Source organism: Pholis gunnellus (genome assembly GCF_910591455.1).
Source record: "Pholis gunnellus genome assembly, chromosome: 8".
In the NCBI taxonomy this organism is placed as follows: domain Eukaryota; kingdom Metazoa; phylum Chordata; class Actinopteri; order Perciformes; family Pholidae; genus Pholis; species Pholis gunnellus.
The window spans coordinates 12,829,801-12,852,446 of NC_136534.1; the positions used below are offsets into that span (position 1 = coordinate 12,829,801).

General features: G+C 47.1%; 2 protein-coding genes across 7 annotated transcripts; both read left to right on the forward strand.

The window, feature by feature from the left end:
* The first annotated feature begins 1,751 nt into the window (after positions 1-1,751).
* Positions 1,752-17,086, forward strand: arid1aa (AT-rich interaction domain 1Aa). 6 transcript variants are annotated; one of them, XM_079164523.1, is made up of 20 exons: positions 1,752-2,719; positions 5,122-5,346; positions 5,467-6,192; positions 6,318-6,413; positions 7,173-7,413; positions 7,915-8,004; positions 8,112-8,282; positions 8,856-9,213; positions 9,363-9,508; positions 9,600-9,685; positions 9,801-10,010; positions 10,108-10,312; positions 10,482-10,635; positions 10,782-10,951; positions 11,059-11,251; positions 11,900-12,025; positions 12,533-12,632; positions 12,796-13,636; positions 13,753-13,883; positions 13,986-17,086. In XM_079164523.1, exons 1-20 carry the CDS (start codon positions 1,814-1,816, stop codon positions 15,816-15,818), a joined length of 7,008 nt encoding a protein of 2,335 aa, XP_079020649.1. In that variant the 5' UTR covers positions 1,752-1,813; the 3' UTR covers positions 15,819-17,086. The 6 variants fall into 6 exon arrangements, with proteins under 6 accessions (XP_079020649.1, XP_079020650.1, XP_079020651.1 ...); XM_079164524.1 differs by having other exon boundaries at positions 10,788-10,951; XM_079164525.1 differs by having other exon boundaries at positions 10,500-10,635.
* Positions 17,087-18,028: 942 nt separating this feature from the next.
* Positions 18,029-20,954, forward strand: pigv (phosphatidylinositol glycan anchor biosynthesis, class V). Its single transcript, XM_079164040.1, has 3 exons — positions 18,029-18,366; positions 18,577-19,743; positions 19,858-20,954. Exons 1-3 carry the CDS (start codon positions 18,298-18,300, stop codon positions 20,143-20,145), a joined length of 1,524 nt encoding a protein of 507 aa, XP_079020166.1. The 5' UTR covers positions 18,029-18,297; the 3' UTR covers positions 20,146-20,954.
* The last annotated feature ends 1,692 nt before the right edge of the window (positions 20,955-22,646 follow it).

A 22,646-nucleotide genomic window follows, 5' to 3' on the forward strand; every position in this document is an offset into this window, starting at 1 on the left:
TGATAAATGATATGTGCCCTGCAACGCTTCTCTGCTCTTCGGTGCATTAGGGGGGTGTGTCGTTCAGATTGTTAAATTGTGTTCCAATGTTTGTACATGTGATCAAGTATGCATTCCCACTGGTACTTCCTGTCTTTTTTCAACCCGTATAAGACCCCTAGAGGTGGATGTGTGTGTGTGTGTGTGTGGTGTGGGTACGTGTGCACGAGTGTTCAAGAGAGACTGTATGTGTGTGTGTGTGTGTGTGTGTGTGTGTGTGCGTGTGCGTGTGCATGAGTGTTCAAGAGACTGTATGTGTGTGTGTGTGTGTGTGTGTGTGTGTGTGCGTGTGTCGAGAGTGAGAAAAGAATTACACCCAAAATCTAAATTTTAACCGATGCCAAATCTAACTATTAAACGCCTCATACATCTATACATACACTGACATGTAATTATTTTACATTAAGACTCCCTCAGCCTCGCATGCATACACACACACACACACACACACGCACACAATTCTCATTGCTGCTCAATGCTGTGCACACACCCTGTGCGTTTTGTGGATGCCAAAAATGTCTGCTTCATTTGACTGAAGAGAGGAGGGGGACAAATGCTCAATTTTTCTAATTGTTGGGAGACTTTGAAACTGTTCATGCGTCCTCTGTCTGGTAGATAAGGTCTGTTCTTCTCCCCCCCCCCCCCATGTACGGCATAGTTCAATGTTAGTAGGCTGAGAGAGAGAGCGCGCTGGAGCCTGTGCACCCATCCCCCCACACTCAGCAGAGGAGTGTTTCTGCTGGAGTGAGAGACAGACAGAGAGGAGAGAAGAGGGGGTGGTAGAGGAGAGCACAGCACAGCACAGCAGAGCAGGCAGGGGAGGGAATAAGAGGGAATGTGCATTGGTAGTCTCGTTTGCTGCAAGGCTTCCTCCTTCTACTCTGGAAAAACCTGTGTTGCCTTTGCCTGCCTAAATACCACTCAGAAACACCGGTGGGAATTCAGTAAAAAACAATAGTGTGCATAGGCAGATTTCTGAGCTGAATATATACATAGATATAACAATTACACAAGTAAGAATTAGAACAGTGTGTGTGTAGGCTTTATGTGCAAGCCAGGCTAAACCAACTCGGTTCATTTAATACCCATCTTGCAGTGTGCGCAGTACAGCTTCCCACTTGCAGCTGTGGTATCCACACATGCACTATACATGTGGATATTTGTATATGTATATAAAATGAATGAATGAATTACTTCACCTCTATACTGCTCACTAATGAAATTCAACATGCATATGAATATCTTTGTAATGCACAGCATCTTGAGTTGGTTTAGACTATAGTTCTTGTGTTGGTAACTCAACATTAGTCCGCTGTGAGAACATTAGACTGTCTTCATGTGTAGAACATATTCCATGTATGAGTAATAAAGACAATGTGGTTGTATGAAGAAGAAGGAAAAAAACCCCAGTCCAGTCCGCATTGGAGTGGATACAGCTCGTGTTTTGCAGCTAACCGTGCGGCTCAGTAAAATGGCTGTATGTAGCGGAGCCTCGTGTTGGTTGGGTTCGCTCCCTGCTTCTACCCGGACTCAGTAACACAACTCCCACAACAATTTCTGTCGCTTTTTTTACGCATTGTATGGAGCGTCCATCCTATTTCTAACCCATTTACGGAACCGGAACCGGGATGGCAGCCGGATTCGGTCCGGTATAAGGGGTGGGAATGAATCGGCACAAGGATAGATGGTTATAAACAATTATTTATATTCAATGCTAGCTTTTGATTGTGACTGACTCGTCGAGAGAGGTGGTGGTGGGGTGGGGGGGTATATCATGGCCGCTCAGGTCGCCACTCTTAACACTAGCCCGCCTTCCGAACTCAAAAAGCCCGATCGAGACCCCAAGGACGAGTCGGCACCGGGGGAGAAGCAGTCGGACAAAACGCAGCCCGGCTTGGACAGCGGATCGCCAGGCCGGGGGGATCTGCAGGACGGGGCCGACGGTGGAAATGCAGGGGGAGGAGGGGAACCTGAGATGAAGAACGGGAATGGGAACCCGCCCAGGGCTAACAATAATAACCAGAATGACTCTGTCGGACCGGAGGGAAATAACCACCCCGGTTTGGTGCATCACCACGGCACCGCGTTTCCTCCCTCTTCGTACGGATATAATCAGCACTACGGTCGGGCCCCTTTTCATCAACATGGCGGACAACAAAGCCCTGGCATGGCAGCTGCGGGTCCGGTCGTGCAGTCGAGCAACATGATGGACCCGTATCAACCTAATTCACACGAGCATGGCTTTTCAAACCAGCAGTTTAACAATTACAACCCGTTCCCGAACAGGACTCCCTATCCCGGGCAGGCGTACGCCGTGAACTCCCCTCGCAGTACCCAGGCGCCGACAGCTGGGGGGCAGCCAGCTAACGTAAAGCAGCAACCGCCACCAGCGGGAGGACCCACGGCGATGGCCGGATCTTACAGTAACCAGAGATATAACATTGGAAACCCCCAACCTACATCCACGCCGACACTCAACAAGCTCCTAACCTCCCCCAGCTCAACGCGGGGATATCCAAACTACCCGTCTAACGACTACAGTAGTCAAGAGGGAGCTAGTAAGGGACCAGCAGACATTAGCGGGCTGTATGGAGGGAGCAATCCGGGGTGGCAACAAAGAAGCCATCACCCGTCGCCTTTGAGCCCGGGAAGTGCCGGGCAGCCGCTAGTAAGAAGCCAGGTAAAGTCACTTTATTACAGGAACATGTTTTGGGCTTTAGCACGTCTCCTTTCCTTCCTCCTAGCTAGTTCGCAACGTAGCAGGCCAGCCATTGTCTGCTACTAGTTCGCAAAGACTCTAAAATGGCTGCCTCTCGTGTGTTTTTTTCTCCTTTACACCAGACCGTTAAATAATTGTCGTTTAAAATACGTAGAGAAATGTATGTAACGATACACGAGTCTCGCTTGAAGAAGATATAAGTTGTTGAGACGATGTAAGGACGTTCAGGGAGCCAAGAAGGCCCCGACTTTGAAAAGGGGCGAAAATACTCAACGAAGAGCAACGGCTCGTTTTTTCCCCCCTATGATAGCTTCTCTATGCGTGTTATTTATTGAATTTACACCGCATTTTCTCATTAATGTGCGTATACTATACGGTGTGTATATATAGGGAAACTTGTTCTCTCTCTCACACACACATTAGTTTGTGATAGTTTCTTACAGTCATGATTATATCGTGTTCCTGCCCGAGAAGCTATAATTTAGTGGCTACGACATTAGGAATGTGTTGCATGTCGAATCAGCCGCTCACGGTTAGTTAAATAGGCTCGCGTGGGTTCAGTTTAAATCACAAAAAATGTCGTGTAAGATATTATGGAAGGGTGTAAATTGTTACACTTTGATCATATTTGAATTAAATGGGTTTCCCCGTGCTGGGCTCCCCCATGCATGTTGCCTGTAAACAGCCAGCTCAGCCATACGAGTGAGTGACTGCAGATTGCAGTTTGCACTGGGATTTGAATTGTGGAGGTAAAATCCTGCTGTCAAAGCCAGGAGATAGTTGGTCTTTGGTTGACATGCTAGCTGAAATCTGATTGGCTGCTCATCCGCTGCTCATGGCCATTTCTAATTACATGTGATTCAAGGCAACAGTAGCTGATAAGAACACACATAATTAATTCACCACGGGGTCACCAGAGCTGTCTCTGCTCCATACTTAACCAACAGGTCTAGTGTGGGAGCAAGTGGGCCAAGGGTAATGTTTTTAGTTTTATTTGATCTTTTGGCAAATATTTCCCCACACGAGAATTATTGGCTGTTTGTTCTAACATGCATGCAGCACGGTTGATGGATAATGTATGAACTCATGGCTAACTGTGCTCTGCATCATTATATATGATACATGTTATTTCTATCAAATACAAATAAAAAATGCACACCAACATTACTACAGTCATTAAATGTTTACAACATCGTGACTTAAGACATCTGCTGTTCTTTACTATCATCTTCTATCAATATGGTTATTTAATTACACACCACTATCTATGTTCACACATTACAGATTATGAGACATCTTTGTTTCATATTATAACTTGCTACATAGTAGCAAAAGGCAGAACTGATTTGTGTGTGTGTGTGTGTGTGCTGCTGTGTCTGGCATGCCACACAAGTTTGACTGTGTGACTGCAAAGAATTCCCCCCAATCCTCCCCCCCCAAGCCAATCAGAAGGCAGACCTCATCTCTCACTGGCCAAGGGAGTTTCCTCTGTCTTATGCAGATTAGCCATGTGCTGCTCTTATTTATTTTATTTCATTATCTTGGATCTGCAAAATGTCAGGTAAGGCCCTTTGCATACTATTTGTAAAGGGCTTTTGTTAAGCTGAGGACGCTCCTCTCGGCAAAGTGCACCAGTGGGAATTCACTTGATGTGAGGGGATACTTTCAGTTTTCAAGTAGACACTCTCGTGTCTAAATTATGTTAGAATTCCCTACCTTTCATTGCCAAATCATTTTGGTGGAGGTGAGGGAATAATTGGATCCGAAATGGAAGTCCCGAGTGGACGATTTCGACGCACCAAGTTTTTACCTGAGAAAGAATGTTCATACTAACAACGGTTGGCTTATAGACAAGAGTATGCTCTTGTGCATTTTTGCACACTCCTGCTGTTGAGGAAAGTACTTCGTTCAATTCTGGTGTCATTCATTCAGAGCCAAAATGCCTTCTCCGGGGGGAAAAAAAACCTACTTGGACCAGACTCAAAACAGGAGCACAGCTGGGATATGTTTAAGATTGGGCAGCCTGCCCTCCATTCGAAAGTAGATATATATAGCTCTGTTGACTTCCGAAACTATGGCAAAGTGAGGTGAAAAAAAATCAGGGTAATGACCGTGGGAAATAAGGTGGAAAAAAGCACAATTTACCCATTCATTGGAGTTTGTTTTTACACTTTAAGTCTTGCAAAAGTTGCACACTGCAGCCAAGTGTTTTGTGGACACACTGTACTGGCCTAATACAGTTGTATAGGAAAGAGGGAGGCTGTGTGTCAGTTGTATCACTTGCTATTTAGAGTTCTCCTATGCTCTCTGGTTGTTGACTTCATGTATTTTCCCTCTTTTTTTTTAAATTTTTTTTTTACCAGGTCCAGCCACCTGGTCCTATGGACCCAATGGGAAAAATGAGAGGTCAAGCATATGGAGCAGGCAGTCCATACAGTCAACAGTCACAGCAGGGGCCTCCCACAGGTCCACAACAGGGGCCCGGTTACCCTGGCCAGGGTTATGGCCCCCCGGGTCCTCAGCGATTCCCAGTGGGAATGCAAGGACGTTCCCCCGGTGGCATGAGTAGCATGCCGTATGGTCCACAGGTATTTCACATGGTTTATCTTATTCAGAAATAAGCCCCCCAGTGTCTTATCTTATAGTGTTGTGTTTTTATCAGTATTTATGTTTTTTAAGTCTTTGTTGTTTTTGTGTATTCTGTGTAGATGGGATCTTATGGACAGCAGGGACCAGGAGGCTATGGCTCTCAGGGCCAGGCACCATATTACGGCCAGCCGGGCCAGACTCCTCACCCAAGCCAGCAGCAAACCCCCTACTCCCAGCCCCCAGCTGGGCAACAGGGTGGCCCGACACCTTACCCGGGGCAAACCCACCCTCCGCCGACTTCTGCTCCACACACCCAGGGAGGACAGCCCTATCAGCAGCCCCACATGCCCCCACAGTCTCAGGGGCCACTGGCAGGCCCTCCCCAAGGGCCGCCACAGTCTCAACCCCCCTATTCCCAAGCCCCAGCCCCGCAGTCTGGCCAGTCTCTCTACGCCCAGCAGCAGGGCACTCCCAGTCAGGCTCCCCAGCAGCAGCCAAGTTCCCAGGAACCCCCTGGATCACAGGGCCAGTCCAACTACCCAGGAGCCACACAGGGGCCTCAGCAGCCCCCCTCACAGCAACAGCAGCCACAGTCTCAGCCTCCACAGCAGCCACCGGGACACAGCCAACATCCACAGGGCCAACCTGCAGTGTACCCGCCGAACACGCAACAACAGCAGCAACAACAACAGCAACAACAACAGCAACAACAACAACAGCAGCAGCAGCAGCAGCAGCAGCAACAACAACAACAACAGCAGCAGCAGCAGCAGCAGCAGCAGCAGCAGCAGCAGCAGCAAGCACAGCAGTCACCATATCAGCGCTTTCCTCCTCCACAACAGCAGGTACAACCCTCAGTCTGGGGTTATATTTCTCTGTCTGTGTGTGTGTGAGTGTGTGTGTGTGTGTGTGTGTTCACGTGCATGTGACTCCGGCAGTATATTTAGGCATATGTTCTGATGTCTTTTAGGAGGTATCCCAGGACTCATTTCAGTCAAACACCCCTCCATCCACTCAGCCTAAGTCTGGCCCAGAGGACAGTCAAGGCCGCCCCTCCAGCCTTCCGGTCAGTTGCTTGTTATATCACTGCTGGAACGTAAAAAGCCTTTTCCCACCGTTTTTTTTCTTTCCCCCCTCGAGGAAGAGAGCTAAGTAGTATTTGTAGTCACAACATAACTATTTGACTACTTATCAAATATGACGATCTGAGGCTCATTACATTCACAATCCCCCCCCCACCCCAGTACGTGTCTGGTATCAATGTTTCGAAAGCGTTCCCGTTGCTGCATGTGTGTGTGGCTGCTGTGCTTTCTGTCCCTCGATGGTTTGAGACATTAGTGGCTGTTGAGAGACGGCCATTTGGAGAAGGTGCCGTGTGAATAAGTACATCTTAAACGAATGCAAGAGAGTTTGTTTGTGTATTGAAATTACATGGCGGGGCTGCTGCAACGTGCTGACTCAGCTCGCATCCTACAATCCATGGTAACCATGACAACCCCTGGCACTAATGCACACTCATTTTTTTTTCTTTGAAAAAGATAAATATGGACTAGGGCCTCTGGGTGTGTGTGTGTGTGTGTGTGTGTGGTATTTGTATGTGTGCCACTGTTATCTAAACAATGGAGAATAAATTGCAACTCGCTAATACTACAGTGTGTGAAATTAACATTACAGTACTATAAAAAAAAGTTATGCTTATTTGTGCAAAATATTGTCTGTGTCAAAGTACACAAGAGCTGAATCTTCTGAATTTGTCAAATTGTAATATTTTTTTTTGAATACCATGTTTGTTGACTCAATTTCTGCTCTTCTTGTGTGTTTTCAGGACCTGTCGGGGTCCATTGATGACCTGCCTACAGGCACAGAGGGGGCCCTGAGTCCCGGTGTGAGCACGTCGGGTGTGTCAAGCGGCCAGGGTGAGCAGAGCAACCAGCCTCAGTCGCCCTTCTCTCCCCACACGTCTCCACACCTGCCAGGCATCCGGGGGCCCTCGCCTTCGCCAGCCGGCTCTCCTGCCGGCGCCAGCACACCCCGCACAGGACCGCTGTCGCCCGCCAACATGCCAGGTCAGTCTCACACGGATACACGTATGATTACTAGCAATCTCTGACGCTTGTGATCTATGATTTGTGCTGTAGGTCATGATAACAAAACGTATAACTATCATAATTGAATATCGTTTAACTGATTTAGTATCTGTAAAGTTAGAAAAAAACAGACTCCACTTAAAACTTTTCTCATTTTCATCATCAAACAAACTACTTTTTGGTTTCTTCCATCATCTCGGGGTCTCAGCTGCACTTAAACGTATTTAGGTTCTGTTGGTTGCACTGTGGTCATTCTCAATACATGCATTTGTTGGGCCAGCAGGGTTGAAACGTTAAATAAGGCTTTGAGAATGGGTTGACAACATGGACTAGTTGGACAAAAGTCTGACCCAAAAAACTGAGCTGAATACTTACAAATACCATATTTGCGTTAGCGGCCCTGTTTTTATATCCTCAGTGACTTGAAACTCAGTACTTATATTGAGCCCTCACTAACTTAACTTGCTTATAATTGTTTAGGGACCCAGATGCCTCCGAGGCCATCGAGTGTGCTCTCAGATGGGAGTCTACATCCTGCAATGAGTCAGTCTCCTATGGCCCAGGACAGAGGTATGCTGCAGTCAAAATGCAAAGTGTTCATGATATCAACATGTCAAGAGTGTTTTCCAAAGCATCCGAGTCTAACCACTATGTCCCTCTTTCTTGCCGACTTCCAGGGTTTATGCAGAGAAACCCTCAGATGCCCCCTTATGGCTCCCCCCAGTCAGCCTCTGCACTGTCTCCTCGCCAGTCCTCCGGGGGACAGATGCACCCTGCGATGGGCCCATATCAGCAGAACAACTCAATGGGTGGCTACGGACAACAGGGAGGACAATATGGCCCCCAAGGTGTGCACTTTCTCATTGTCTTTGTCATGGTTTTACTTGTAGAGAGAGATGTAGTAAGTTTGTAAATTCTGATCTGATGTTGTGAAAAGATTGATTGTGAAATGGCTTCTAGAGGCTACATTCGTACGGCTCAGGTTTTGGTTTCTAAAGGTGTTCCACTTAATTTACTGTCCGTTTGGGAAGTTTGCGCATGTGCATATCCCGCTAGACAAACCTATGGAATATATCTCCCCTGCCTCATAGGAATACCATGCTATCGTTGTTCCCTCCCTCTGACTCTGTGGCAGCTATTTATAGCTGTGAAGCAGAGAGTCAGCTGACGTAGCAGAGCCTCCTGTCAGTAGAGCTGAGACTGTGACGAAGGCTTGTTGCTCAGGGTGCATAGCTCTTTCTGCTAGCACACTGTAGGGAAACAGTCTGCCTCACACGGCTCTAAAGGAAAACACGCCAGCTATAACGATTACATTTTATTGCTCAACACAAATAAACTCTGTGTTGCAGTGACTTTTATCAGACAGCGAAAGCTAAGTGATTACTTTACCTGAATATGTTTTACTATAATGTCATCCTTAGGTTATCCCCGGCAACCTGGTTATAGCAACATGCCCAACGCAAACTACACGGGGCCAGGCATAGGCCCAATGAACTCCATGGGAGGACAGGGTGGGGGACCGCCATATGCTGGCATGCCCCCAGGAAGGATGCCTCCTAATCAAATGGGAGCACGCCCCTATGGCCCCAATATGGGTCCAAATATGGGCCCCAGCATGGGTCCGAACATGCCTCCGAACATGACTCCGAACATGCCCCCGAACATGGGCAACATGCCACCCCAGGTAGGCTCAGGAATGGGTCCTCCTCCGGGCATGAACAGAAAGCCCCAGGACCCCACTGCCATGCAGCACCCTGCCACCAACTCCATGCACAACAGGTTGGTCTATGATGGATCCTCAAGTGCCAACCTTTTATTTACCTCACACAAGACCTCTGATTCTCACTTATACTTCAGCAAGAGATATCTGTATCATACTTAGTTTTATTATGACTACTAAATGCTCCTTTATTTTCTCCTCCGTCCAGGATGCCTGGTTACCCCAACATGACTCCAGGCATGATGGGCTCTGGCCCACCCTATGGCCCCCCCATGAACAACATGCCTGGAATGATGAACACTCAAGGTGGATCACCTTATCCTATGGGGCCAAACATGGCCAATAACTCAAGTGGTAAGTTGTACAGAGATAACCACACCCAGCTTTGTTCTCTTCTCAATGTGGTCATTTCACAGCTGAATCCAATCCCTATCATTGTGTCTAGGTATGGCCCCCAGTCCAGAGGTGAACAATAAGTTGAATAACAAAGTAGATGGGAGTGTAACCCCGAAGCCAGAGCCCAAAGCGAAGGTAACCCGTCTACTACATGTTGTAACAACAATATTTTTTAAGATCTTTGAAAGTCTGAACACTTTTGAAGTTGCCCTCAGGTTAATTTTTTTTTTTTTTATCTTGCACAATACAGAAGTCCAACTCTTCCACCACAACCAATGAAAAGATAACACGTTTGTATGAGTTGGGACCAGAGCCTGAAAGGAAGATGTGGGTGGACCGATTTTTGGCCTTCATTGAAGAGAAAGCCATGGGCTTGACCAACCTGCCCGCTGTGGGACGCAAACCCCTCGATCTTTTCCGGCTCTATATGTCAGTCAAAGAGATCGGAAGCATGGCACAGGTTAATATTATAATCCAAGTCCAAAATTCCAAGTCCAAATTCCCCTATTGTAATCTCTATTCTAAAAACAAATGTCTTGTTTGTTCGTCCCCCCCAGGTGAGTAAGAATAAGAAATGGCGTGATCTGGCCACTTCCCTGAATGTGGGTACATCCAGCAGTGCCGCCAGTTCTTTGAAGAAACAGTACATCCAGTGTCTGTATGCCTTCGAGTGCAAAATCGAGCGTGGTGAGGACCCTCCTCCTGAGATTTTTACAGACAACAAAAAGAGCCACGCTGCCAAGGTCCAGCCACCCTCTCCAGGTTAGAGCGCTACTCATGTAACCCTTCAACGCGTTTTTAAGTAGAGTACCAATTCAGTAAACCACATGCACGCACTTTGAAATCAACAAACATGCACAACTTGCTGTGTTTGAGTGTCCTTAAAGTCATGTTCCATGTCTGTCTGCTCCTCTCTTGTTTCAAACTGAAGCGTCCCTCTGCTCCACAGCTGGGTCAGGCTCTCTGCAGGGTCCTCAGACACCCCAGTCCACCAGCAGCTCCATGGCCGAGGGGGGGGACCTAAAGCCTCCCACCCCAGCCTCCACTCCTCATACCCAGATGCCCCCCATGCCACCCGGGTCCAGGTGACTGTCGTTAAACAACCTCTGGCTTTGCCATTTGATTCTGAAAGACATTTTGATTTGATAAACTAATTTCGTTCTTGCCTTTCCATCTGTCTCTCCCACTTATCTCCTAATTGCCCCTCCCCCTCACCCCTGCTTCTCTCTAGGAGCAGCGTTAACCTGCAGGACCCCTTCTCTGACGGAAGTGACCCTGCTTTCCCTCGGAAGAACATGACGCCCAACTCCGCCTATCAGCCAGGCATGAACACGCCAGACATGCAGGGGCGCATGGGCACCTACGAACCCAACAAGGACCCCTTTGGTAACATGCGGAAAGGTGGGTCCACTGAATGGATTATGTTATCCTAGAAACTAAAGTACTTCCTTAATTACCCGTTCAGTTAGTCAGCTCCTAATGGACTTTAATTCTGAATGCATTTCCAGTCGGGGAGCACTTTCTACCTGCTAACCCGGGCCCTACCAGCGGGGTGGGCGACCAACAGCAGCAGCAACCGCCACAGCAGCAGCAGCCACAGCAGCAGCCACCTCCATTCAACAGAGGACCGCCTGGGGCCATGGGCACGATGCCAATGGGGCCCAGACAGCAGTTTCCCTATGGACCAGGCTACGACAGGAGGTAAGAATCGTTGAATAGAAGACGGCATTTTCAAGGTCATTGAACACTGTTTATTGTATCCGGCAGCTATTTTTACGATCAGTCACACCTCAAAGTGCAGGTCAAGAAAAGGATCTCTAAAGCTGAATTTCTTAATATTATTTGATTGAAATTGAAATGCATGGGAATTGGTAATTGAGTCGATGATGTACTGCCAGGGATCGACAGTAAAGTTACCAAATGGACACCAAAACCAAATATTCTCTTGCATTTGTTCAAACATGTCTGAAAAAGTTTTAAATGATATGTTTAGACTGTGGTACAACTATTTATCCTATTTGTTGTTTAATTTTGTGACAGAAGAAGGGTTGTGCACTGGATTTGTGCTGCTCTGACAAATCCTAACAGAAATAAAAATTTGTAAAATGACCGATTGCCTGCTTACATGACTGGTAGTAGTCGCAGGCTTATGAGCCAGATAAAAAAAAATATCAACTAATATTGGCGAGTAGCTGATATTTAATTGCAACCAACGTATTCATGTTCATGATCGTAACCTTTGTTTATTCTCTTGTTGTTTTTTTGATGAGCTCTAGCATCATTTGTACGTCTGTTTGCAACAAAATGTGGAATAAAAGCTTACCGGGTGTATTGTTGTGGTTTAATCAGACCGGAGCAAGGGATGGGCCCAGAGGGCAACATGGTAACCGGGGCTCCTCAGCCAAACCCGATGATACCTGCCAACGCAGACCCTGGGATGTATTCGCCAAATCGCTTCCCACCACAGCAGCCACGGTCAGTTCACGTTGCACTTATCGCTAAGCTTCAAGCTGCTGTCAAAGGGAAACTGTTCATTATTCATATAAAAACATCTAACCTTCAGTTCTATTCTCTTATTGTACAATGTAGTTGGACACGATGCAATTTTACGTTATTTCAATATTTAACAGTAATAATTAACATCACAATTTTGTTGCCGTCCTTCATGGGTGAAATATTCTCTCCATATCTCTGTCTTCACAGCTTTTTGGTTTGGGCTTATTGTATGTGGGTGTGGTGATGTAAGCGCGGTTGACATGTACTCTCAATTTAGAATTTAGTTGGTTAATTTAATATAATGTAATGAAGTGTTTTTGAGTGTGATGCTGTAAACAAAAAGAAGCCCGTGGGTGTTTTTCGGTCACAAATTCATCACTATAATAAGCGTTAATGTTGACTGTGTGTATGACCATGACTTAATCCAGTGAGTTAGAGATGCATAATGTTTTAATGTTCCAAACTGACGAGGCTTAATGTGTGCAGGCATGATTCCTATGGTAATCAGTATGCTGGACAGGGAACGCCCCCTACAGGCTCCTATCCAAATCAGCAGCCTGGAATGTACCCACAACAACAACAACAGGTCAGGGATCCTTCTTCACCACACTAACTCTCACTGTATTCACTTTGTTTATCTTCTCTTCTTTGACTGTTGATACTGTTATGAATCTTATGTATTCATTCTTACATTTGTACTTAAAATGGTGTTAAAAACTCTCCTCTCCCTGTTCCTTTTTGACGTGTAGAGTTACAAGCGTCCTGTGGAAGGGGGTTATCCTCCAGCAAAACGTCATGAGACTGAGTACAGTGGGCCCTTCCATGGTGGACAACAACCACCGCAGCCGCCACAGCAAGGAGGGGCCCCTGCACCCTCTTCAGGACAGCAGGAGCCGTACAATCAGTACAGCGGCACTGGGCCCTTCCCCGGCGCTGATCGCCGTCCACCTGGCCCCGGCAATCAGTTTCCCTTTCCCTTCGGCCGTGAACGTATGCAGGTAACTCCGGGGCCCAACGCTCAGCCCAACATGCCCCCTCAGATGATGCAGCCAGGCCCCGAGGGTCCTCAGGGAGGTATGTGGCAGGGGCCGCGAGACATGAACTATCAGAACTACCCCAGCCGGCCCGGTGGCCCTGGGGGCCCACCCCAAGGACCCGGTTACCCTGGCATGAACCGCTCAGAGGAGATGATGACATCAGAACAGCGCATGAATCACGATGGCCAGTGGGTGGGTCAGATGGGCCCGCGGCAGCCTCCTTATGGTCCAGCTGGGCCCGGGCAACCTATGCCTCGTTCAGTGCAGGCCACCTACCAGCCCCTTCAGGGAGTGCAGAACCACATTCCACAGGTGTCCAGCCCGGCCTCCATGCCCCGCCCCATGGATAGCAGGACATCGCCTAATAAATCTCCCTATATGCACGGAGTAATGAAGATGCAGAAGGCCGGCCCCCCAGTGCCTGCATCTCACATAGTGCCCGCTCCGGTGCAGTCGCCTCTCATAAGGCGAGACATGCCTTTTCCCCCAGGCTCTATAGAAGCGTCCCACCCTGTCCTGAAACCACGCCGGAGACTCACCGTGAAAGAAATCGGTACGACTATAGGTTATAGATGTTTAACTTATTTGCTATTTGCCGCCTAATGCTGCTTCGTCCAGCTATATTGTTTTAAGTTGTTGCTAAGAGGGTATCATTTGTGTTTGTCTTAGGAACCCCGGAGGCCTGGAGAGTCATGATGTCATTAAAGTCTGGTTTGTTGGCTGAGAGTACGTGGGCCTTAGATACCATCAATATTCTCCTGTATGATGACAACAGTATTTCCACCTTTGAGCTCAACACGGTGAGACTTAACATTGAGCCCTTAATGGTTATTTAATAACGATACACTATGCGTAGTGATGATGTCTAATATTTTTTTTTAATATCTGTGTTCTTTCTTCAGTTGCCTGGCCTACTAGAGTTGGTGGTTGAGTATTTCAGACGCTGCCTCATTGAAATCTTTGGCATCCTGCGGGAGTATGAGGTGGGAGACCCTGGCCAGAGGACACTACTCGATCCCGATGCCTTGAAACGAGACTGGGACAGCACGGAGGAAGAGGATCTGCGGGCTGAAGACATGGAACAAGAGGAAGGGGATGACGAAGAAGAGGAGGAACAAGAAACGGAGGGGCCAGCTCGTGTAAAAGAGGAGGAAGAGCAACAGCAGTGCTCCGAGTCTCGGGGTCAAGATGAGAAGACGGAGGATGAGGAGAGGAAGAGCAAGGGTTCTTCCTCTGACCAGACCGGCTCATTGCAATCCCTAGCTGCCCATGAGAGACCCAAACAGGCCAGCAAGTTTGACAAGTATCCCCTCAAAGTGGTACGAAAGAAAGACCCATCTACGACTAATCACGGCAAACTGCAAGAGTTTGACAGCGGGTTACTTCATTGGAGCGCTGGAGGGGGAGACTCAACAGACCACATCCAGACTCACTTTGAACCACGCAAAGACTTCTTGGCACCACGAGCGCGGATATCTGTGCCCTCAAGTCTGCTGAAGAGACGAGTCCCAGAAGAAGTGTGTCTGGAAAACTGTTTGCCAACCGAGGGAGAGAAAAAGAAGAATCAAGAGGAAGAAGAGACCTCTTCCTCAGAGAAGGCCAGCCCCTCCCTCAGCGGTGAGGAGGAGAGGAAAACAGAGTCTGAGACAAAGACGGTTGATGAAAGTCACCAGGAGAGTAACGGACCCATTCCTTCCATCGACAGTGTTTTAACCCAGCGGGCACAGCAGACCGGCGTCATCCTGGAGGACGAGCCTCACAGCAAAGACGAAGGGCCGCTCATTGCACTGGCCAACTGGCAGGATTCTTTAGCCCGCCGCTGCATTTGTGTCTCCAACATTGTCCGCAGCCTCTCCTTTGTGCCGGGCAATGACCACGAGATGTCCAGACATCCAGGGCTGCTGCTGCTACTGGGACGCCTGATCCTGCTCCACCACAGGCACCCCGAGCGCAAGCAAGCTCCCCTCACCTACGAGAAAGACGAGGATTCAGAAGAGGGAATGGGCCAAAGGGATGAGTGGTGGTGGGACTGCTTGGAGCTCCTGAGGGAGAACACGCTGGTCACTTTGGCGAACATCTCAGGCCAACTGGACCTCTCCATCTACCCCGAGAGCATCTGCTTGCCTCTGTTGGATGGTCTCCTCCACTGGGCCGTCTGCCCATCAGCGGAGGCTCAGGACCCCTTCCCCACCTTAGGCCCCCACAGTGCTTTGTCACCCCAGAGACTGGTCCTGGAGACGCTAAGCAAGCTGAGCATCCAAGACAACAATGTGGACCTCATCTTGGCCACTCCGCCATTCAGTCGGTTGGAGAAGCTATACGGGAACCTGGTGCGGCTGATTGGGGACAGGAAGGTCGCGGTCTGCAGGGAGATGGCTGTGGTCCTGCTGGCCAACCTGGCCCAGGGTGATACCGTGGCGGCCCGAGCGATCGCCGTTCAGAAAGGAAGTGTGGGCAACCTGCTGGGCTTCTTGGAGGATAGCCTGGCTGCCACGCAGCTCCAGCAGAGCCAGAGCTCTCTACTACACCTACAGGGGATGCACTTCGAGCCCACAAGCCCGGACATGATGCGGCGAGCGGCCCGTGCTCTGCACGCCTTAGCCAAGGTGGAGGACAACCACTCAGAGTTCACACTACAAGAGTCCCGACTCCTTGACCTTTCGGTGTCCCCCCTAATGAACTCGCTGGTTTCTCATGTTATCTGTGATGTACTTTTTTTGGTTGGCCAGTCATGACAGCTGTAGGGAGCCGTGGCTCCACATTTTGGGGTTTTTAAATCCCCCATTCCCCCTCTTCCCTGGAAACCCGGCTTGTGTGTAACAGGGCAAGGAAAGTTCAAGTGACTGTGTTTAATTTATGAAAATCCATCAGACTCCCATTCTCTGAGCCCTCCCCAGGCCGTCCCTGCTCGAGGAGGGTAATCACAGAGCTGTGGTGGATTACAAACCAGAGAGACGCCCGCATAGTGACACTACTTGTAACATGAACGCCAACTGGACGACACAGAGTAGAGCGCCACGTTTGGGAGACTGTTCTGCACTTGGGGGGAAAAAAGTACTTTTTAAATAAAGATAAATAAATGAATAAATAAATAAATAGCTGAAAAACAAAAACTGTAACCAAAGTTGCTGTCTCGTTTACAGTGAGTTTGGGAGACACAGTGTGCCCTAGCTCTCCCCTCGAGGGCACAATGAGTCTGTAACTGGTTGAAGTTCGGAGGTGAAGCAGACTGACAAGTGGCCTACTGGTTATAGTTGCTGTAGTTGGATTTTCACCAGTCAGCCCGACAGTAGACTAAGTGCTGTCAATAGACACCTTCACCGGGGAGGCCTGTGCAGTGTGCAGTAGATTGTAGGACATTTTCTGTACCGTACTGCTCTTGAGTGTAAGCATTCTGTAAACACACGTTTCACACAGAAGCAGAAGATGCAGCTCTTCTAGAGTTTTGAGGTCATTTTTTAGTTTGGTGTTAAACAGAAAATGGCTTTCTTCCCCAAAGTATCAAGAACCTACAACACCCTTACCTCCTCTTATCCCTTGATTGTATGAATACCCTTATGAAAAGAAATCACCTCTTAGGACTGGTTTTCAACTTCAAATACAGCTTTGCTGTGGTGTATATATAATGTTGTACATTACACTTCCTTTCTCTGTGTCTGTCTCTGTCTGTGTCACTATTCTCACACTTGTTATTGGTGAGGGATTGAGGCTGACGCGAGCTTGGTCCCCACCGATTCGACCCACACCTCTGGTCTCTCCACAGCTCCGTAGTACGACAGACACGGCTCAAACCTGTTATCTCCTGGTACAACAAAAATAAACTAGATGAAGTACACATTTGACAATTTTTCTTCAGTCATGGATTCTGCATATTTGTATTTCAGACTATGTAGCTAAGACAACATGTAAATTCCTCCCTTTCCGTTTTTTGGCTCAATGAATATCATTTATTCAGTATGAAATCTTTATACTATATGTTCCACGTGGTAAGAATAAATGTACATTAAATCTTCGTAAGCTGTTTGATGGTTTTGTTCTTCTGAAATGCTGACCTCTTCTGGACGAACGAGTCTAACTGGTGTGTTCATTCACACACAATTGGGTTCAAAAGAATATCTGAAATGCATGCTTCTTCACTTCAGTGCTCAGGAAACGTGTAAGAAACATGGTCCTATAGGTGGACTACACTGTTTGCATTAGCTTTATTACCGTTTCTACGTTTCAGTAAGATAACTGCATACATGTAAAATAATGCTAACGGGCTACATAATATAAAAGCCTCCGTGATGACTGCATGGAGGCTTTCTCTCTGCATTAACTTCATATTATAACAGCATTGGCTCCATGACAGCCTAACATTTCATCTTACACCGTCTCCGGGGTCCAAACAGACACAATGAGTCGGTAACCACCTCGTCCATTTTAACCAACATCAGATCTCAAAGAAACGCATACTAATAGTCACTCTATTGAATCCACATTTAGGAGGGTACTTAAAAAGGCATGTGCGACATATTCCCCTTAATTCCCATCAAACTTGAGATATTAAAACGACGGGGCAAATGCAATGTCCTCACATGTTTTGAATGAAGAACAAAATACCTGCGCCACTTGAAAAACCAGTCCATGACACAGAGTGGTGTGGAGCTCCGCCTGCTGGGGAGAAAAAGATAATCCACCCGTCACCTGACCAAGAGATCTGAGACACGACGTCAAAGCCGATGTACGTTTACAAAAGGCAAGTCAATAGAATCTAAACTATGATCGATCATATTTTACCACACTCCTGCTATTAGAGGCATCGTTTATTGCGCGTGTAGAAGAAACCACACAGGCGTTCTTCTCATCTGGGCTGATTCACTTTTATTTTGAAATGACTTCGGTTACACCGGAAGTGAAAAGGGCCATTCGAAACGAAGCAGAGCTGCTGCTGCAGGATGAGGATGTGAGGACAAAGATTGCACCTGAGCGAAAACAAACACTGACTGACGAGTAGCTGTCCAACAAAATTACTTGTTTTTTTTTTCAGCCCTCACCTCAATATAGTCAAACCAATGAAAACGCGAAACTTCGGAATCTCCGTCGCCGCATATGTTTCTCCTGGCTCCCTATGTTTTATAGAAACTATGACGGATCCAGCAGTGACCGTCTCGTAGCAGCGACAATGCTCAGGCCCGTCACAACCGGCTACTTCTGTGTGTCTCAGTCACAGCAATGACTATGGATGTCAGAGCAGTTCTGGAGTTCGCCACCGTCACCAGGGGCCTGTCACTGTTTTTGCAGGTAAGTTTGAGCCAAGTTGGATGTTTCTGACAATATGCATAGTTTGTTATTAACCTTCATTTCTGACCGGTGGCTAGGGCAATGCACACTGTATGTGGTAAGTAGGTCACAGACAAAGTGACTGTACACGTGTGTGCGTTTGTTTCTCGGCAAAGCAAAACCGCATGATGGCAGGATTTATTTTTAACATTGCTGACTATTTCTCCTCAGGCCGTCTTCAATGCTGTCATCCCTGATCATGATGCTGAGGCGTTCAGGCCCCCAAGGACAGAGGAGCCTCTGTACCTGGACTCTGCAGTGGAGTGGCTGCTGGGCGGCCTCTCTCACTGGGATGCCGAGCACTTCCTCTTCATCGCCGAGAGGGGATACCTTTACGAGCACAACTTTGCTTTCTTCCCCCTCTTGCCCATCGTCCTGCGAGGCCTGGCGGAGACGCTGCTGTGGCCCCTGAGCAGCTGGCTGAGTGTGCGGGGGCGTCTGCTGGTGGCCGTGGCTCTGGGGAACAGTGCCCTCTTCCTGTTGAGTGTGGTCGCCCTGTATGCGCTGAGTAGGATAGTCCTTCAGGACCGGCGCCTCGCTCTGCTCTCCAGCCTGCTCTACTGCATCACACCAGCCAACGTGTTCATGACCGCCGGATACTCGGAGAGCCTGTTTGCCGCGCTGACATTCGGTGGTCTGTTCCTCCTGGAGAAAGGATTCACCTTCCGGGCTTGCCTGGCCCTCAGTATAGCCACTGCAGCACGATCCAATGGGCTTGTCAACATTGGGTTTATCCTGTACCTTCCATCCCTGCACGCTATTTGTCAGATTCGTGTGTATCGAACAACGACAAAGGGCTGCAGTAAAGTCTTCCGCTATATTTGGGCCGTCGTCTGCGTCCTGTTCACCTCCCTCTTGGGAACTGCAATCATTGCCCTTCCCTTCTGTGCTTTCCAGTACTATGGGTACAGGACGTTTTGCACACCGTCCGTCTCCCTGGAGCGGATCCCCCCCGCTCTCCTGTCTCTGGCCGAACGGAAGGGCTATCGGGTTCCAGATGAGAACGGTCCGCCGCCCCTCTGGTGCATGAGACCTCGCCCTCTGCTTTACTCTCATATCCAGGATGTTTATTGGGATGTGGGCTTCCTCCGCTACTTTGAGCTGAAGCAAATACCAAACTTCATCCTGGCTCTGCCCATGGCCACTCTCGGCATCATGGCAGCTTATGCGTATTTTCAAGCCAATCCAGAAATGTGTCTGAGACTCGGACTCTGGGAGACGGGTGCAAGTAAAGGACTGGACAAACCCACACCGGGGCTGTTCAACTCCAGAGTGTTTGTTTATATTGTCCATTCAACAGTACTTCTGGTGTTTGGAACATTGTGCATGCATGTGCAGGTAAGTCAATTATACAACCACCTTCCTGTGGAACACATCTCTCTCTGTGTGTGTGTGTGTGTGAGGAGCAACTGTTAATTTCTACTCATTCCCTTTTTGAATCTCCATCTCTAGGTTCTAACCAGATTCATGGCCTCCTCGTCTCCCGTGCCTTTCTGGATAAGCGCTCACCTGCTCCTCCTCAATGAGCCACTTCTCCATCGAAGGAAAACATCAAATCCCAATGTTCAGCTACAGGCAGATTCCAGAAACGGATGCCAGCACAGACCTCAAAACCCCATTATTGCACTGCTGCCCCACTTTAAAACCTGTTCTCCCACCACACAGAGCATCCTGGGATACTTCCTCTCTTACTGGGTGCTGGGCCTGGCACTGCATTGTAACTTCCTGCCATGGACATGATTTAAGAGATTACTCCGACCTTTTTAAATGCAATATGTCTATGTATGACTGGGCAATATGCATCATATGTTAAATTACACACACACAGGTGTTATTAAAGTACATCATCAATAGTCCTTTTCTGTTATTTGTTAAATTGTTCATTGCAATAGCATTACAAAGAACATAATTGTATACAGGAATGCAGCATTTATTTAATTAAAAAAATATGAATTCACTAACCTCTGTTGAGGTCATTTAATCCAAAGAAAAGAAAAATGACTTGTATTATAATTATCTCGCCCAGTCCTACATAGAACTCACTGACACAATTTCATTACATTTTTTATTACATTACATTACAGTCATTTAGCAGACGCTTTTATCCAAAGCCACTTACAATTCAGATTCTATTCATACACCGTAGGCACAGCTACGGGAGCAGTTTTGGGGTTAAGTGTCTTGCTCAAGGACACCTCGACATGCGACTAGCGGAGCCGGGGATCGAACCGCCAACCTTTTTTTTATGCTGATTTACTCATGCAATAGTCAACCAGTTTGATTTGAACATCTCAGTTAAATGTCTTTGAGAGCAAATGAATAAAATGTATTATATAATATTTCTGAAAGTTAGTTGAACACTGTTTAGTTGTAAATATTGGGAGGACGATGGTTGTACTTGGAAAAACAAATATTTCAATTTCTTGCTGAGGTCTTGCTGAAGCATAACATTTGATTTATTCTATAGCACTGCATGTTTGGAAGAATTATTCCAAGTTATAGTCTGGGAATATTTGAATGTGAATGACACAAATAAAGGTTTTGTTGCTGTAAAAGAATCTTCAGTTTAGTTTTATTTTCATGTAAAGGTAAAAACCTTTTCTTAAGGCGTTAATGTAAAATGGCTATTTTGTGTTTTGTTGTAGAGAACCAAAGTTAGACCGGCAAGTTTACTCTTCAATTTAAGATTAAACTAATTGTGATAAATCCAAACAACATATGTGAATTTATGTAAACCGTTTTCTGTGTTCCTGGTTCATGTTACTGTACAGACATGTCAAGTCTCAAGTTACCCCTGATGCTGACAGATATCTCTTTAATACCACTAGAGGCTGCTGTCACTCCTAAAACTATTTAGTTCACTGTCCAACTCCATCTGAAAAACACCCAAAGATATATGGAGAGTGAAATAACTGGTGGCTCTGTGCACTTAACCGTGCATCAAAAATGTGTCTGATGCTCCCGGAAAACTAGGGGAAAAAACGGATAAACAGGAAGCAATCCAGGCACTCTACAACCTTAGAACAAGTAACAACGAGGGAGGAATGTTTAAAAGCCTTTATTGCGGTGGATAAAGCCAATGTGTTTTCACACCTGTAGGTCTTCGTCAGGGCATTTAACAAACAGACAACAAGTGTTGTGGCCTCACCAATGGGAGGCAATCACATGACCCGGATAACAACATGTCAGGTGAAACCAGATGAACATTAAAACACGAAACAACATGAGATAAGAGCCACGTTCCAAATCACATTCCTTTCACTTTTAGTACATTCTGCAGCTGCTCTTACAAAGCATGTCCTGTTGCATGCATTCAATTGGGACATATTAGTCAGAATATTGCACCTTGAGCTTTTACCCTCTTGCAAAGGCTGAAAAATGAAAGGGGCAGTGTGTAGGATTTAGTGGCATTTTAGGCTCTAGATTGCGTCCATCTTAACACCCCTCCGTTCACCCTTCTCTTTCCAATCTTTTCGGAGATGAATGAATATAGTTATGAATATTTTATTCCATTTCTGCACACACTAAATCCTACACACTGTTGTTCCTTTAAGAGCCTGAGTGGTGGCCATCATTTCACATCCCTTACGCAGAGTCTAATACATTATTGTGCTTAAACAAACACAAATTCAACGGATGAACCCATCCACCCCTTTCCCACTCATGAGTTGCAAAAGTAGCACAAACTCAAGTCTTTCCAGCAGGACACGGTTGGAAACACACGGAATACTGTCACAGCTGACATGCACACAGAACACTGGCCTTGGAGTCAACCACTTCAAAGAGTGAGACGATCACCTGTTCAGCATCACAGACCCAAAAAGCACTCACCATGGTAAGAAGGGCACTGTGGTTCACTCTCAAGCAGCTGATGGTTGGTAGAAAGCAAACGTTCAGACTGTAGATCTTTACAGAGTTATGAAACAACAATGACAAAAATATGGAGTGATTATATATACCAGTGGTATGGGTTTGCAGACGTCTCTGCCTATTTGCCAAATTTGCTAAATGCAATGTGCTGGCCTAACCTGATTTGGGGTCCAGTGTCATGTCTAAAGACATGTTGACATGTGGCTGAGAGCAGCTGAGCTTCCTCTTTCTTAACCAACTCAAATGTCGTATAGTTTATTGGTAAATGTCATGTCAACTTCATCTCTTCCAGAACCTAAACACAGACCGGAAACAGCAAAAAAAATCAATGATGACCAAGCTAATTATTTAAGAAATGCCAAGCTAAATTT